Source organism: Pseudopodoces humilis, chromosome 16 (genome assembly GCF_049639895.1).
Source record: "Pseudopodoces humilis isolate 2021_Gansu_Grassland_sample_001 chromosome 16, ASM4963989v1, whole genome shotgun sequence".
Lineage (NCBI taxonomy): Eukaryota > Metazoa > Chordata > Aves > Passeriformes > Paridae > Pseudopodoces > Pseudopodoces humilis.
In genome coordinates, this window is record NC_142215.1 from 11,476,719 (window position 1) to 11,494,395 (window position 17,677).

At 38.0% G+C, this 17,677-nt stretch overlaps 1 protein-coding gene across 3 annotated transcripts in view; it reads left to right on the top strand.

The window, feature by feature from the left end:
* The first annotated feature begins 2,695 nt into the window (after positions 1-2,695).
* Positions 2,696-17,677, top strand: part of DMXL2 (Dmx like 2) — a 49,761-nt gene continuing 34,779 nt past the window's right edge. For 2 of the 3 annotated variants that reach the window (XM_014251127.2, XM_005521498.3), the window contains exons 1-8: positions 2,696-2,826; positions 10,815-10,940; positions 12,703-12,774; positions 13,464-13,542; positions 14,385-14,541; positions 14,919-14,985; positions 15,725-15,903; positions 16,223-16,406. In XM_014251127.2, coding sequence (XP_014106602.2) covers positions 2,740-2,826; positions 10,815-10,940; positions 12,703-12,774; positions 13,464-13,542; positions 14,385-14,541; positions 14,919-14,985; positions 15,725-15,903; positions 16,223-16,406 — 951 coding nt within the window. In that variant the 5' untranslated portion in view covers positions 2,696-2,739. Of the gene's footprint in view, positions 2,827-10,813; positions 10,941-11,209; positions 11,267-12,702; positions 12,775-13,463; positions 13,543-14,384; positions 14,542-14,918; positions 14,986-15,724; positions 15,904-16,222; positions 16,407-17,677 lie in introns of those variants that run through there. The other variant, XM_014251128.2, reaches the window with a different exon arrangement.

Below are 17,677 nucleotides of genomic sequence, written 5' to 3' on the forward strand. Positions count from 1 at the left end.
CGCAGAAGCTTGCTTTCTTGTGGAATGGTAAAGGCTTTCAGAAGGACAAACCCAACCAAGTCGCTGAAACACGGGATGTTCTTCAAGTTTCAAAATACCAAGGCAGCATTTCACCTTTGAAATAAAAGGCAGTCCAGCACACATATTTATCTGGCACAATACCTCTTATGAGTGTCTCTTTCCCTAGGCTGATCTCACTGTAAAACCTTTTGAATTTTCTGCCTTCCCATTAAACATCCACCTTTCGCCGAAAACAAAACATTTCTCCTATCTCTTATCCCTAAGCAAAACTAATAAGTCTTAATAAACTGTTGCTTATTAGCATAAATTATGAGTATAAATTAAACAGTTTTAAATTCTATTCAGCTGACACTGTCCTGTGGTGCAGAAAGTTCCCTCCTCACAAAGCCACACCAAAACAGGGAATTCCTGGGCAAACAGAGAGACTGCAGGAACTTTTCTTTAGGGTTAAAAAGAAAATAAAGTAATAGAATAAAGCAACAAGATGGTCAAGAATTAAAGGGGAAATTAAAAGACTGAAGGCCCTTACATATTTTTACTATTATTTTACATTTTATATATGTATGTGTATATATATATATATATACACACACAGAAGAGACTGTTTCATGGTCTCAGGTATAGAAATCACAGTCACATGGACTAAAAATTAATAAGTAATAAGGAATAAGGAAGAATGATTTCTGGTGGGTAAAACAATCTGTCAGCAAAACTCATGTGAAAATATTTGCTTTCAGGAAGAATGCGGAGGCCTTATCTGCAGATACTTGCAGAATGACTCTCGCTCAAAGTTCTGTGCACAGAGCTAGCCACATCTATAGGTTTCCACAGCCACAAGAGCTACAGTCAGCCTTGTTCTCATCAGGTGACAGAACACTGAGCTGAAAACCAAAACTCTCCTTCTTCATGTCTGTACCCAGCAAGACTGAACCAATCCTGCAGGTACTCAGCTTTCTCTGAAGACTTTGTGCCACCACAACCAGGAAACCCTTTCCTTTAGATCATGCTGTTCGTTCTCATTACAGCTGCCAATCCAAAAGCCAGCTTCCCTCTACAGGCATTAGCTGGGCTTCATTCCACTCCTTCAAACAAACAAACAAACAAACAAACAAATATCCCAACCAAAGCCAAAAAAGTCCCACCAAGATCTTTTTTGGCTTTAAATCTTGTTGCAGGCATTTTTTTAAAAAAAAATCTTACTCAAAACAAAAATCAGCCGTAAGTTATTACACATCTTATGAGGAAGAGCCTTTAATCAGAAAATTATGGAATAGTGAGTTGAAGCACATGAACTTTACATGGTGCTTTCACGTGTAACCAAGTCATCTGAAGATCTAAATGGTTTTTTCCTTTTCCATTTTGCTAGAGATACTGTTGCCTTTATAAAGGGATTGCCTCTAACTAGCATGAGAGTAGACAAAATATGAAGTGTTTTCATGACAATGTTTTTTCCATTCCAGTATAATTTGACTTTGTGTTTATTAACCTCTACACTTTGCATTTCATTTACACAGTAAGGGATGTACACTTTTAAGAAGCAGTACAAGGTAAGATGAATCTTGTAGTCTTGACACAGGCAATACTTCCATAGGCTTTAAAGGAGTGGGAACTTTGCAGCTTCAATTATTAGCAACAGTGAGACTACTCTATTGACCTAGGACAGGAAAATGGAGAATTTTCTTTATCGCATGACGAACAGCACACAGATTATTTTTATTCCCCCACTCAGAGTTTAGGATCTCTTCCAAAGAATTTTTAGGATCCAGTCTTCTCCACGCCTCTGAGACAGAGAAGGGCAGGCAGACTTAAAGATTTTAGGTTTCAAGAGTGTTTGACCGTTATTACAAATAAAGCAGCAAAAGCCTGGCGGTATTTTCTGTGAGGTCACTTACTGTGCATGAAAATCAACTGGACACCCTGACCAAAGTCCCCTCACTGCGGCCAGGTCCCTGCCCCCGCTGCGGGCACTGCTGGAACGACGCTGGTGCCTCGCAAGCTCCCTGGGATATGAGCAAGCGAGAGGATCCTTACGGAAACAAGCCGCCCTCAGAAGCGATAGATTAGACTAGATAGATAGATAGATAGATAGATAGATAGATAGATAGATAGATAGATAGATAGATAGATAGATAGATAGATAGATAGATAGATAGATAGATAGATGTGTGTACCTATATATATGTATATATATGTATTTATGCATGTTTGTCTAACTACCGAGAGGTACCGCCCCCGGACCTGCCGGGCTGAGGGCACCGCTGCCCCTCAGCGCCCCGCCCGCCGCGCTCCCGGGACACGCCTCCCCACCTCCCCACCGCAGCCGGCCGGATCGACGCTGCCGCGGCAGCCGGAGCCCGCAGCCGGAGCCCGCAGCTGTGCTCCCGGCCGTGCCGCCCGAGAGGCGAGTCCCGCCCGCTCACCTCCCGGCGCCGCCACGTCCATCCCCTGTCCCGGCCGGCCCTGCCCCCTCACGGCACCTACTCCTGCCCCCCAGCCCCGGGCGGGCCCTACACACACACCCCCCGCCCGCGGGCGCGGGCACAGCCAGGCCCGCCCCCCCTCGCGCAGGGGGCGGTGCCCGCGCGCGCGCTCCTCACCCGATCCGGACGCTGCCCGGCGCGTGCGCCGCCGCGCGCGCGCTCCCGCCCGCCACTCGCGCGCGCCCCCGCGGAGCCATCCGGGTCCCGGTGGCGCGGCGGGGCCGGGGCCGGGGCCGCGATGCATCTGCACCAGGTGTTGACCGGCGCCGTGAACCCCGGCGACAACGGGTACTCCGTGGGCAGCGTGCAGGACACCCCCTTCACGGTAACGCGCGCCGCGGCCGTAGGCCCGGGGACAGCGGAGGGAGGGGGAGCCCGCCGGGCGGGGGGCGCTGCGGGCCGAGCGGGAGCCGGCGGGCCTGGGGGCGTGCGGGGAGCGCCTGACACTCCTGGCCAGCGCTCCGTCCTCTGTATCAGCCGGGAAACCCCGGGTGTGTGTCCTCGGATTTCGCTGGATACTTCTGTCTGTCTTCCCTTATTATTTTTTTTTTTTTTTGATGTATTTGTGTGTGTTTATATCTCACCTGCAAAGCGCACACTGTCAGTTGCTCTGGGGTTCTGACGAAGCCTGCCCGCTATTGATGAGCGTCTGCCTCCATTACTGAGGTTGATAAAACACAAATTTGTGAATTTCTCCTCTCAAACTGGAAAAGAAACAGAAAGAGATGATAAAGAAATACACTAAATGAATTTCAAGAGGCCCGTAGTTTATAAAACAATCTGTTTCTCATTCACAGGCTATTTTTCTTTATTGTCAATTTCTAATGTTGATTTCACTCCGTTAGGTTATGAATGCTTGGTATGCTTTGATTTTAGTGACTGATCAGCTTCTGCAGTGTTTTCCTGCTGCCATCTAATCAGTATCTTATTCTTTGGGAATCAGTTGTCTTACTGCATTTTATATTAACAAGATTATATCCCAGGCACAAATCAGTTCCAAGCAATATTATGCAGAGCATCCTTTTTGGCATAAGATAAATGTCAGCTGACTCGTGAAACATTTAAAGCTTACCATGGATTATCACAGATGTATTATTTCAGTAATGAATGCTGGAGAGTCTTAAGAAATAAAAGGTGCCATGTTTGTCTTTATTTTCCTGGTTCTGCTGCTATGCAGCCATACTGCTATTAAAGGAGCCTCTGTTACTTTTGATATTTATATAAGAAGTCATTTACTCATATTCCCATTCTAAAGTGCTTCTTTTTACTATGACAATTTGAAAAGTCAATCAAATTGTATTATGCAACACAACTTTATGCTAATTCTCATCAGTTTTGATAACATCAGTCATGAATCATAGGGTGTACTGTGGTTTATACAAGAATTTTCCAAGAGCAAAAGTAGCATCTTCCAAAACAGTGCAGGATTGCTTGGTAGGATGTTAATTATGGAACTACGTATAGCAGACCACGCTCTGCTCTCAGGCTGCTGTATCCAATTTTTTATAATACAGTAAACAAGGAACTAAAGAGACAAGTATGTTTTAATAAATGTGTTTTCTGGACTTCCATAGCTGTAACTTTCTTCTTTGCTTTTTCTTCACTCTCTGTATTCATAGTATTATTTCCTGCTCTTTTAGGCCTTTATCCTAGAGTAAACAGTACTGCTAAAAACTGCTGCAAATAGTCTGGGGTCTTATATCCAGATTCTTAAGAAATGGCTTGCCTGTGTGACTTAGTAGAGTCATAATCTACCATTGACTGCAGGTGGTTCATTAATGCCTAACCTCAAATTCTGTCATTCAACATCCCCTGTAAGGATGTAGGTTCATGCCCCCAAACCACTGATCTGTTTGGAGCCATAACTTCAGCTCAGATCCTGAGGCAGGTTTTGCAGTTCAGGTGACAGAGCCTGACTCTGCAGACCTGCTCTGAAGCCCCAGCACCTGTCAGGTGCTGGCACACAGCACCAGCAGAGCAGGGAGAGGGCAAGGGAGATGTGCACAGCACACTGGGAATGCATAGGTGTCTGTGGGAATCCATAGGGCTGTGGTCCAGGAGCTGCTGTTTGTGTGCACGTGTGCCCACTCACATTTTGGTTGATGTTTGGGCATTGAAAATGCATGAGAATGGTTCAAAATTGCTACAACTGATTCATCACAGGCACTTGAAAATACAGTTTTTTTCTGTGAAGAAATGAATCACTTCTGTTAAAAATACTCCACTTAACAGCAGAATAATGGCTTGGGTACACATATATAACACAGTAGTTAATAGTTTTGGAAGAATTTCCCTTTTTTTTTTTTTTTTTGAGGAGGAGTAGAAGAAACTTCCTCTTGAAATGAATTGTTTTAGATGCCTAAGTCCAGCAATCTTAGGATTCTGAGAGAAGAAACACATTTTCTTCTAACCTGATTAGGGACATTGCAATTCTCAGGTTTCTACAATCTTCCTTACTTCTGTGTTTTTTCCTTGGCTTGTTTACATGACTCCTTGCTGGGGATAAAGGTAAGCTTTTAATTCCCAAGTCAGTGTAGCTAGAGGTAGGATGATAACACAGTCTGCCTCAACTTTTTTAAAACTTTGGTAAAAGTCATCTAGTTATTCTGAGAATGAGACAGGGAAAGGAATTTTTCCACTATTTTTTTCTCTGCCTGCTAAAACAAGTATTAGCAACTCCATAAAACTATAGAGATCCAAAAAAAATAGAGACAGGTGTCTGTAGGTTGGCTACAAAGGTTTTGTCAGTGCTTATTCTGAAATGTGCAGGATCCTTTCCTCCCTCAGCTCCCACATCTGCCTGCAGCACTCCTAGCATGTATCCAGCCTTTCCCAAGGAAGGATGAGGCACAGAGATGAGTGGTGTGCCTGGTGGAGGCTGGAGCTGTGTTGTGGCCAGTGTGGTAGAGGGGGTGATACAGGAACAAGTGTTGGAAGGGTGATTAGGAGCAAAATAGCTGCATAATGCTGTTTTGTACCAGACAGGCTCCTCAGCCTCCTTGGTCTGAGCTCTGGAAAAGACACTGCTCAAGCAAAGGGTTGAAGTACTGAGTGAGGGAAGTTCTGGGAATAATTCTGTGCAGTTTTCAGCTTGCTGTTAGTTCATGCTCTCATTTTAGCAATATTGTTAACTGTGTTCCACAAGTGAGTTTACAGAACTTGTAACCTTCTGGTTGAGGGTTGAGCTTTAAGCAGAAAGGCCTTAGAGCACACACCCTCCTTGACAGAAGAGGTAATTGTACCTCACAGTCTAACTGGCAGCTAAAAACCTTTTAAAGGTAGTAAAATGCATATTTCAAATCACAGCTGATTTCACTTAGCTTTTGTTCAGAAAGAGCTGGTTAAGCAGCTACAACAGAATGTTAACTGTTTCTAAGGTTAGTCTGGGCTTAAAAATAAATAGATAAAAATAGCTATGTCATTTACCTAGAGGCTGGATTCTGTAAGTATAAAAATTTGAAGTGTCAGAGAAACAGGAAATAATATTTACTCCTGCACTAATGGCACAAAATACAAAACTATAAACATTCTTAATGAAAAATCAGAAGGTCAGATTTTAGGAGATTTTTCTGAGAACTTTGCTGATAAAAGTGAGAAAAAATTAATTTATTATTTTTCCTTTTTGAAAAGGACAAGTTTCTTAACATATTTCATGCCAGTACTGACACTTAGCCTGGAGCTGTGTGTGGTAAATTTCAGAAGCTGTTGCAGATGAGTCTTCCACACCCCTGTAAATTTTTTCACCTCATTGAAACCAGTAAAATCTTCATTCACCCAGATGTCCACAAGATATAGCAACTGAGAATAGGTCTTCTCTTCTGTGTAGGGTTCTCCTACTTTTTCAATACTTCATCCTTCTTATTTGCAAATCCCTCTCAGTTATTTATGACTATTTTTATATATCTATATGGTCTGCACTGTTTTTATATAAACTGGATTAGAGGTGCTTCATATCTAAATCCTAAGTTATTTTATCTCTGTATGTTTAAGCATGTTGTAAAGTATTTAATCATGAATTTGTCTGAAATGTCAGTTTAGGAAAGCCTGTTTTACAGGCCATGGGCTAGTAGTAGGTTAGTAGTTGTTTCTCAATTATTTTGTTAGTTTGCATTAAGTGTATGTAATTCTAGTAGTACCTTGGAGGAGGAGGGGGAGGAAGTGTAAGTGTTGTGTCCATTGATGAAAGTTTGGAAACGGTTCAGAATTCAGGTGTCTTCATTGCTAAGCAGAAGGTGGAGGAATTTCTGCATCTTATGTTTACTGTCTGTAGCCAGAAATTTAAAGATGGGTGTTGTTTTACTAGAGGAGTCCTTTAAGCCCAATACAGACTTTCAGGTTTCAATAGATGTTTTAATTTATATAATTTTGGATGTTCATGAATTTTATTTTTTTTTAATACTACTGTAGGCTGATTCTGTTTCCTCCACATCATTTACCATCTTGAAATGCCTCTGCATCCCTGATAGTACACACAGGAGCTTGAGGACTTGTGTTTTATTACGTTTATTACTTATGCCAAATTAAGAGTTGCAGGTTATAGAAAGAGAATTTTGTTGGTTTTTTAACACAGAGAAAAATATTTGTATAAAGAAAAAACAAGATGAGAATGTGAAGGAATAATTGTTTCTCTGTCTCTTAGTTCCAGAAACAAACTGGAAAATATGAGCAGGTGAAAAAGACAGAAGCATGTGCTGCTTTCATATTATCTGAAAACTGAGGATATAGCATAAACTCTTACACTAGGACACAATGTCCTACTTTTGTGTGGTGCTCCTGCATTCAATTAAAGCTTTGTAATTGTTCGTTTCAGAGGTCCCAGATCTTGACAGATAGAGCAGACATTGGCAAACTACAGCTTAGTAGCTGATTATGGATCCTGCAAGTCATCCTTGCATTCTGGCAGTTTTGCAACTCCATTTAATTTTCTCCTTGAAGTTATCAGTGACATTAGAAATGGAGGCTGGCAGATACTCCATGTGGGTGGTTCTTACTGCACTTGTTTTGTTCAGTCACTGCTCATAATTCTGTTTATTTAAGAGCTCTGTGCTGCTCACATCCATTACAATATCTCAGTGCCTTATTTTTCAGCTTTCCTGTCTGAATGGCTTACCGATTTTCCATTACTTTTATCAGGTTAGGCAGTCAGACTGCTACCACTAACATTGTGGCCGCTGTTTCTCTGGCAGGAGAGACCTGTGGTGGCACAAATGACCTCCTGAAGATGTCAGCTGAATCCTTAAGGAGGAACTACTGATGTTAAATATTACTACACTTCCCTGTTCTTTGTCACTGTGGGGTGTTTGTGCTGCATTATGAGTATAAGGACAGAAGAAAAGAGGATTTAACAGGAAAGTGTTCTCTTCAAGTAAAAACATGTTAATATAAAGAAGACATCAGAAAAGCTGCTTAAAAGCATCAAATGGAAAACTTGTATTTAGGCATATAATATGAAATATGAAAGTATCTTTCAGTACATAAAAGTATATGGACCTTTTTCAAAGACGTATTCTAATGACTTTACTTCATAAAATCATTTCAAGATTTAATATACCTTCAAGAAATAAAGCACATTCTCAGAATAAATATCTACACTCAGAAAATGACTCCAGAACCAAGGGATAGCAGCAATTGCTCTAACATCCAGCTGAAGGCTGGTGTCCTGCTGCTGGCAATGGGTTCTGCCTATGCCCCTAACCAAGGGATTCCCTCTCTTGGCACAGGACACTCAGGTTGCTGAGTCACTTGTTGGTGCAGCAGTAAACACAGGCAAAGATTAGGATGGCTACAAGTGACAGTAATAAGATTTCACTAAGGAAAAAGATCTCTGTATCTTGATGAATCTTTCAAGAAAAATAAATCTACTATAAACCACACTTTTAATTTAGAACCATCTTTTTATTTAACTTTGTAAAACTAAGCTACATAGTATAATTTGCTGGAAATTTAATGCTTTGTTGGTGGGTTAAGTGCAGGTGGAGGACAGGAGAGATGAAAAACTAAAATGTTTCAAGAGAAAGACAGTCAATTCTTTTGCTTCACAGAATAAACAGACATAGCCAAGTATAAAATATTTTCTGCTTCATGCATTATGAGCTATACACACACATACAAATGGGCATGTTTAAGAACACTAAGCATAAGGAAATTGAAAGTGTTAAGTCTTTTCCTTTTATAATTTCTGAGACACACATACATGTCTCTTGCCAATAAAATTGCAACTAATGATAACTTATGTATAACGTAGTTTGAAATTTGCAACTCAAGTTATGAATATCAACAGTGAATAGGGAATTTGAAAGGTTTAAGTCCTTGTTTTAAGTGGATCAGCACCTCTTTTTATTTAGATAATTTAAACCACATCTTTAGTAGGTTTGTATTAGTAGTTATGAGGAAGACTGTTGAAAAGAAGATGAATCAATTATTTTCTGTTTTAATGCTCACCCTTTGAAGTTTAAGTAGGAGAATTAATTTCTTGTATTAGAATTCTGAATAAATTATGGTGAAAGAGGATGTGCTTTTATTTTCCTGTCTATTTCTGGGCATTCACATCCTGGTTTCAATCTTTTTTCTTCCTACTAAGGAGCCTATACTGTTTTGTCCAGCATTCAGCACTGCTGGTGAAGATTGTTTAGTAAAGAATCCCACTATAGAAACAGGAAAGCAACAAAACAAAAGGACTTTCTGTCTAATGCCAGAACTTATTTCAGAATTTCATCTCACATTCCCTTACATTCTGGAAATAATCCTATTCAATTTTAATGATAACTTACTCCATTCCAGGCTGGGTCTAATAATCACATAGCCTAGTCTTCAAGGAGCTGGGATATTCTGCTGCACAGATAATCTCCCTCCAACAACCTTTTAGCAATCCTGCTTACAGTGTGAATCACTCCATTATCAGTTCCTCAAAGCTTCCCAGAACAGCAGTGTGGGTTATTATGTCTCAGACAGCACTGTGTCACTCTGTTTTTGTGAGATGACCTTGGGAATCTATTAGACAATCTGTCTTAGCTGCAATTTTAATTTTTGTGTGTACAGTTGTATGGTGTGTTAATTTCTGGGCACTGAGTTTCCACCTTGCTGCTTGCATTGCCGTTCCTTTCTGTTCCATGCAGTGACGTACTTTCACTAAATTAAGCCCTTTTTTTTCAGCCTTTCTCACTTGTTGCTCTTTCCCAGGAGAATTAGAAGTAGACATAGAAAGTCATGAGACCTAAACTGTCAGCTCTAATTCCAGTGGTTGTCTCACACCATTATCTGAATGCGACCACTGAGGGGCACTGGTGGTAAATCAAAACAAATACAATTCTCATACATTTACAATAAAGTAGCCTTTAAACTGATTGATCTCAAAGGAGAGGGCAAGGGCTGACTCAGTATTTTGGAAGTGGACAAGTTAAAATGATAAGTAATTTTGTACCATCTGAAATTCCCTGTAGAGGACTTGTGCTCTGCCTAACTCAGCTGCTGTACTACCTACTGTATTGGAATCAGTGGAAAAGTTACTTTAAGGAAAGAGACTTCCAGCTCTAATTGGTTACTGCAAAAGGCTTAGTGGAGATTGATCTTAAGGAGAGATTTCTGTGCCTGAATGCAGGAGCTCAGTGGGACAGATAATCTGGAGTGATTAAACTTTTTAGAACAGGTGAAAGGTTGGCAGACAGGTATATATTTATCCTGCCAATAAAAAGTGCTGCAAGCTTGCACTGTTCTATAGCTACTACGTAAACAAATTCTTTAGAATATAGAGTATATTGCACAACAGTATATCCAAAAGAAATCTTTGTTGTTTTACATTCTTATAGTAATGTGCACTTCTTAAAACTCAGAAAAGCCCAGAAATTACATTCTTATAGAAAAGAATCACTTAACAATCTTGATAAAAAAAATAATAAAAATGGCAGGGGGTACAACACACACCTATTGAAGAAACGTATATGCAAATTAAGAAATGTCCCTGGCTTGACTGCCAATAAGATGCAACAAGAATTGGAGGAGGGGAAAAAAAGAATTAAAACCTAAAACAAACAAAATAAAAGGTAAACAGAGGGCTCAAGTTCTTAGTTTAAGTTTGGGTGTTTGGTTTGTTTTTTTACTCTTTCTGTTTGCTGTGATTTAAACCCAGTGGAGTAATGGACCCCTTGCTACTTTGTTTCTAATTGTTGCTCATTGAATTAATTATTAACAAATCCGCTACATTGTAACTGATGTTTTTTGAATCTGTGACCATCCCAGTTAAACAGAAAGTTTAACGAGTGTTCAGTTAGTTTTAAAATAAACATTTAATTTTGTTTCTTTTGAAAATTGTTTCAGGCATATGGCTCTGGTTGTGACATTGTTATTCTGGCAAATGACTTTGAATGTGTACAGATTATTCCCGGTGCTAAACATGGAAACATCCAGGTCAGTTGTGTGGAGTGCTCCCAGCGCCAAGGCAGGGTAAGGATTTTAATAAATCTGTATAGAATTTTTAAAATTTGAGAACTCTAAATTGAATAATTGAATGACAACATAATTCATTAAAAGAATAAAAGAGTTAATTTCACAACAAAGATCACAGTTTACTGGTCTGGGACTTTCTGAGTAACACCTCTTGTGTTAGTCTTATTCTTTCAATTTATTAGTAATCTGGGGGAGGGAGGAGGGTCGAGGAAGCAAGAGACATCTTGTAACAAAGGATTTTTTCCTTTTCCGGGATCTGCAATAAGAGGTGTCACAAAATGTGGGCAGATGCATAAGTTACGTACAGCATCAGAACTGGAATGGTACTGAAATGGTGGTTACTGTCTCCATTTTGTGTGCTTCCATCTAACTAAAGAAGAAATGGATAAACTGTTTATCTAACATATATATACGCATATGGGTGTGTGTGTCTGTGTGTCCTGCAAAGTAATGAATTTTAAATACTTAATTAGAAAGGCTGAAGCATGTTTAATGTGTTTAGAAGTGCTACTTACTCTATGAGCTGTTGTAACTGCATGGCCCCTTGATTTGCTTTGTGGTGTCATTTTAAATCCCTAAACAATGCTAGAGAGAGAGGGTAGAAAGAGGAGGGGGAAAAATTTTCTAGGAGGTCCAGTAGTGCAATGAGTAAATTTTGTTTGTCAGTTGTTACTGCTGACTAGAATTAGCTGGGTAAAAATTGGTACAGTGTTGAGGAAGACCTAGTTAGAATTGGGGAAGATTTAGTTGGCAGAGCCCTTGAACTTCAGCAGTGCAGTCCCAGTCAGAGTGGGAGAGAGATTCCAGCTTCAGAAATGGTCCCTACCAGACCACCACAAACCCCTGAGTGGTTTTGCATTCAGGATTCTGAACTCACGGTCTGTTCTTTACTTTAGGACTGAATCTGTTGTTGCAATCTTCTCTCCCCCTCCTCCTAAGGAAGAAATACAATTTCATAATAAATTTCGTTAAACTTTTGCATCATTTCTGTTTTGAGGAAACCAGATCCTGGATGGGAAGGACTCTTAGAATTTTTTTTTTTTCTTTTAAAAGACATTTTATTTTTAAAAATCTTTTTAAAAAGAAAGAGGAATTTTAAAGATAGTTAAAATACTTAAAGAATATGAGTATTAGGAACAGGCTCAGATAAATACCTAAGAAATACTATGTTGTGTTTAGAGATTTCTGTGAAATAAATGGGTGAAAGAAACTGAGGGGTTCAATGGCATATGTACTTCAATTTTTCTCTTTAGCATTTATGTTGTATCAAAAGGTATTTGAATGTTAAAAATAGAATTGCATTTCTTTCTGCTTATTGTAACTATTAATTAGTGATTTAGTGATACAAATGGAATCTAGGGACACAGACACTAATAATTAATGCATTAGTTAGCTGTGAAGTACACAGGACATGAGCAGAAGCAGTGAAGGCATCAGCTTTCTCTTATGCATTAAGAGTAGTTGCCCTAGAAGAATATACCACATCTGACTGTGTTAGTGCCACTGAACAAACAATCTGCCCTGTGTAGAGTTAAAATCTGAAAGCTGGGCTTCTTCAGGAGTGTGTTCTTCTCAACTGCCTTAAGATAATATACCTATAACACAGTTAATTATATTTGTATTAATTTCACTTTTCAAGAACCCTGACACATAGAAGAGGTACTGGAAATTCTTTAGCTATTTTGGAATACTAATTCTACTTGCCTCCCAACCTTACATTTTGAGCCTCCAACTTTTTTTTTTCTTTTTCTTTCCCCAGATTGCAGCATCATATGGAAATGCTGTTTGCATTTTTGAACCACTTGGTATAAATTCTCATAAAAGAAATTGTGTAAGTATGTATTTCATATTTTTCATTCTGTTTAGGCTCTTAGAAGAGGCAAAAGTCTGTGTGCAAGTTATTTTTATTATATTATGTCGGCAAGCAACAGATTGATGGATAAACAGTTTCTACCATTTATAATAAAACTGGATGAGTAGATTCTTCCACTGAAGGAATTGAATTGTGAACTGCACTTCTCCTAAGTTCCCAACATCTTGTTTTTGAGCCTCTTACTAGAATGACATGGTGACAAGCTGGTATTTCTTATTTGAAGAGGTTGTCAGAGGCACAGTGCAGAAGTACAGCACAGACTTGTTTAGTGCACCCAGACTTATTTTAACAGCACAGCCATGGCCGAGCACTCGAGCATTAAGGATGTTCTCAAGCAAGTTTCACAATCTTTGTGGCATCTATACTGTTATCCCTTATGTTCCTTTAAATCTATGGTCACAGTAGTTCAAAGTAATCTACAGATATATTTGTATGTGGGGTAGGTCCAGATCTGGTTTGCTGGGCACCCTGGGATCCGTTTACATTTTACAAAACAATTTAAAAGCATATTAAAAGTAGATTCAGCAATCTACCACTGAATACTTTTGCAACAGGCTTAATAGAAATTTCATATAGAAAGAAATACCAATATCTTTATTTTTTGCTGTTGATGTGAGAATTAATCCTTGTCTGGTTTTATGCCACAGCAGCTGAAGTGTCAGTGGCTAAAAACTGGGCAATTCTTCCTCAGTTCTATGACCTACAACCTGGCCTGGGATCCTCAAGGTAATGCATCATTTGTGAAGCATTTGGTCGACATTTATAGTTAGAATTACCTGAACACAAAATATTTTTAATGTAATGAAGTGAGAGCTTGAATATGCAGATTTTAAATTACCTCTTCTCAGGCAGCGTTGCATAAAATGTGAGGCTACAGTTAACATTTGCCAAGTGCTTGAGTCTCTTATGTAAGATCTTAGTTTGGGAATCACAGTGTTAACTGAATTAAATTATCACTAATAATCATTTAAATAGAAATTTAGCACAATTAAAGTCAACAATCTACCTGGACATGGATCTTTATAAGATGTCTGTGTATTTATTTGAGATGTGAATAGCTATTGTTTGCAACATTTCATGGTAAATACAATTCTGTGATTCAAAATCACCCAAAAACCTTGGTGTTCTTTCTTAAAAGATACTAAGACAGCTACTATAAATATAAATAAATAAATAAATGTAATAAAATACGTATATTTTTATAATTTATATATAAAAATGTGTATATATATATAGTATATCTGTGGTATATATTTACTATATATACTATAAAATATATATGCTTTTGTAGTGTGTATATATAAAAACATATATATAGTGTGTACATATATATAGTGTGTGTATGTGTAAATGTATATATATATATGCTATAAAAGACATTAAAATTAAAAACGTTTTAATAAAACCAGCTGGCTGAGATGATTGAATACCCTATCATATTTAAAATGGACTAAAGTTTAGCTTTCAACCTGTTCTGGATAATTCACAACAAAATATGATGAGAGGCTTAATCTTTGAACATGCCATTGTCATCCTGGTTCCACAGCTTTGGTATCACTCCCTTGCAGGTAACAGGTTATTGACAGCAACGGACTTTTTGCAATTGTGGGCCCCTCCATCTGATGATATTCTAGAGGAAGATGAAGATGATGATGCCAACAATCAGATCAAGGATGATAAAGTTCTCCCGGTTCTAAATGACTGGAAATGTGTCTGGCAGTGCAAGTGAGATAATTTTCGTTTTAAGACAAATTGCAATGCAACCTAACCTATATTTTAAAATGTGCTTTTAAATACCCTAAAATTCAAGCAATGTAAGTTATTTTAAATAAAATATCCTCACTCCTGTTGGATCTAACCTAGGCTTGCTGTACTTAAGCCAATCTTTTGAGCTATCTTTCCAATAAAGTATGAAAATACTTTTATGTTCCTGCTTTTCAAAAATTGTGCTTAAAGAAACAACTATAAAATACTTAATCTGAATTTTACTTAATTTAATATTAAATTTAAATAATCAACAGTAACACTGAATCAACTGAATACCCATGAAATCATATTTTAGAATAAATAGGCCTTACTTAACTTGCTCTTGTGTTCTGTAGGACTGCAACATCAGTACATTTGATGTCATGGTCTCCTGATGGTGAATATTTCGCAACAGCTGGGAAGGTAAGGACAAAAAAGTATAATGGAGTTTTTGCAGATTTTTCATTTGCTTGACAAAAGTAAGTAATATGAATAGTCCTGGGCCATACATTCTATTGTAGTCTTAGAAAAGGTAAATTATGATCTCATGTAATGCTGTGTTTTTGTGTAATTCCATGAATTTCAGCAGCAAGAAATTGGATTTATCTATGTATTCTTACTGAATACATGAATGACAGTGATACAGGCTTGTTTGTATGTGTTATATATGTATATATTTGAGTTTTTCTTTTAGATGTAGTATACTTCCATGAATTTTCAGATACACAAACAATTTTTTCTACTTCTGTTGAAAGTAATGAGATTGTTATGATAGAACATACACATTTAAACTGGTATAATATGCACATGTCTGGATAAATTAGAGAAGGTTTTTATTTAGTGAATTTTAGGTTCAGTTATCAATTCTATTTCAGTTTGCAATATTTTTTGTTAAATCACTATTCAAGCTAAATTTTCAATTAATAATTCTTTTTAATGTCACCCTCTCATTTGAATGTTTCCTTTTGGTTTACAAGTCTCAATAAGTAAGCAATTTTTGCTTGCACTTACTGTTAGTTAAACAGTGAGATGAATTTTAGTTCTGAGACAAGTTTTTATGAACAATACCAGAACAGCAGTTTTCTTATTACTTGAGATTATCTTTTTGTTACCTTTTTAATTATAGCTGCCTAACCCCCTGGCTTTTTATTGCTTTACCTAGGATGACTGCCTCTTAAAGGTTTGGTATCCTATGACTGGCTGGAAGTCATCTCTCCTGCCCCAAGAGAATGAAGAAAAGAAAAAATGCTCGGAGGATGTGCAGTTTTCCTTTGTTTATTTGGCGCATCCCCGAGCAGTGACAGGATTTTCCTGGCGGAACATCAGCAAGTACATGCCCAGGTTTGAAAAGTGCCTTTTTTCAAAAAGCAAGCCAGCCTTTGATCAAGTGTTTTTTTTAACATTCTGCTTAATGTTTTGCCATCAAGAGCATGAGATTTCTCTTCTTATACTTTCAAGAAACAAAGCATACCAACATCTTCCCATAAACTTGTGTATCACCAAGTTTAATAACTGTAGTCATGTTAACATTCAGTTAGGAGAGAAGCAGAATTTAGATAAAACAGTAACTACTAAATTCTTGTACACTCCCCTAATTTCTGCCGTGTCTATGTAGCTAATTGAGTTACCCAGGCAGTAATTTTGCTGTCTCTGCCATCAGGGGGTTGGTCTGTAATGTGTTACTCACGTCATGCATCGATGGCATCTGCCGGCTGTGGGCAGAGACGCTGTTACCCGAAGATACTCTCCTGGGGGAGCAGATCTGTGAAACCACCACTTCCAACATCAGCAGCACCATCTCTCAGTCTGGAAAGCAAAAGGACACTATACAACATGCACTAGAGGTACATGTAAATACTTAATATGTTAAATTTTTATTTCACGATTCTTAAAACTTAAAATATTTATGGATATAAAGCTCTAAGAATGTGTATTGTGCAGTCTCTATATGCATAACAGAATAGCCTGAATTATTTCATATCAGGTTTTGAAGTCTATTGCTAAACCTAAACACTGGAAAAAGCCAGAGACTGCAACTCTGCATCCAAGCACCATGTTTTTAAAACTCAGTTTATTTTTTCTATAGTTAACTAACAGTGATGGGAAGAGACAATGTTTAAAGTGGAATAATAATGGTGGTTTCATTCTGATTGAGTCTGAAAGCCTGCAATTATAAAGACAATGAAAAGAGTAAAACTTTAACTTAGTTACTTCATTTGATAATTTTGTTTCAGTGACAGTCTTATATTCTTAGTGAGTCTATTAAGTTTACAGTAAGAGAAAACCTATCTGTAGAAGCAGCTGCTCTTGGTCCACCTTAACAAGCACCTTTTTCCCATGAGAAAGTGCATACCGATGATTATCTGCAGCCATAAATACCTATGTGAGAATGTTTTAATTAAGCTGTGTGGGATGTGTGAGAGTGTCTGAGATAAAGGAGCAAGAAACATCAGTTCTGCCATTTAGTTGTGTGATTGACTAATCACTGGCTGTGAAGTTGATCCTTCTTGTACACAGAAGGAACATACAATTACTCGAGTGTATTTAATAAAGACAATCCTGCTAGATGACAAAGTGGTGGTTTGTTATCCTCATTTGCTACACTATCAATATAAAGCCAAGGAAAGAAGACAAAAAAACACCACCACCCATTTGTAGACTATTACAATTAGACCAAGTTTTTATTTCTTAAATATCATGGCTGTCAATATCATGGAAGCTTGGGACCAATTACACTTTGGGCTGTTAAATCAGTTGTCACTTTACATGCTCTCAGAAATTTTCAGTCATACAAAAATAATTCATTATAAAATTATATCGCAAAAGTTGCTGCTTTTAGATTGTTTTAATCTTGTTCATGAATGTTGTGCGAAATCCTGTGTATGTTTGTGGTGTTGTTGAGTACGTATTAAAGGAACTTTTAGAAGACTGTTAAGAGAGCTTTACTTTTGGGTAGATCTGATGTACATAAGTGTTACTAACCAGTGTTGAAATCTATTCAAAATAATCCTTTTGAAATTAGTCTTCATTTCTTTGGTAGAAAGAAGCTATAGGCTTTATGTAAGTGTAACTTTTCAACTTAGAGTGGTTTTGGTATTTATTAATTTATTTTCTA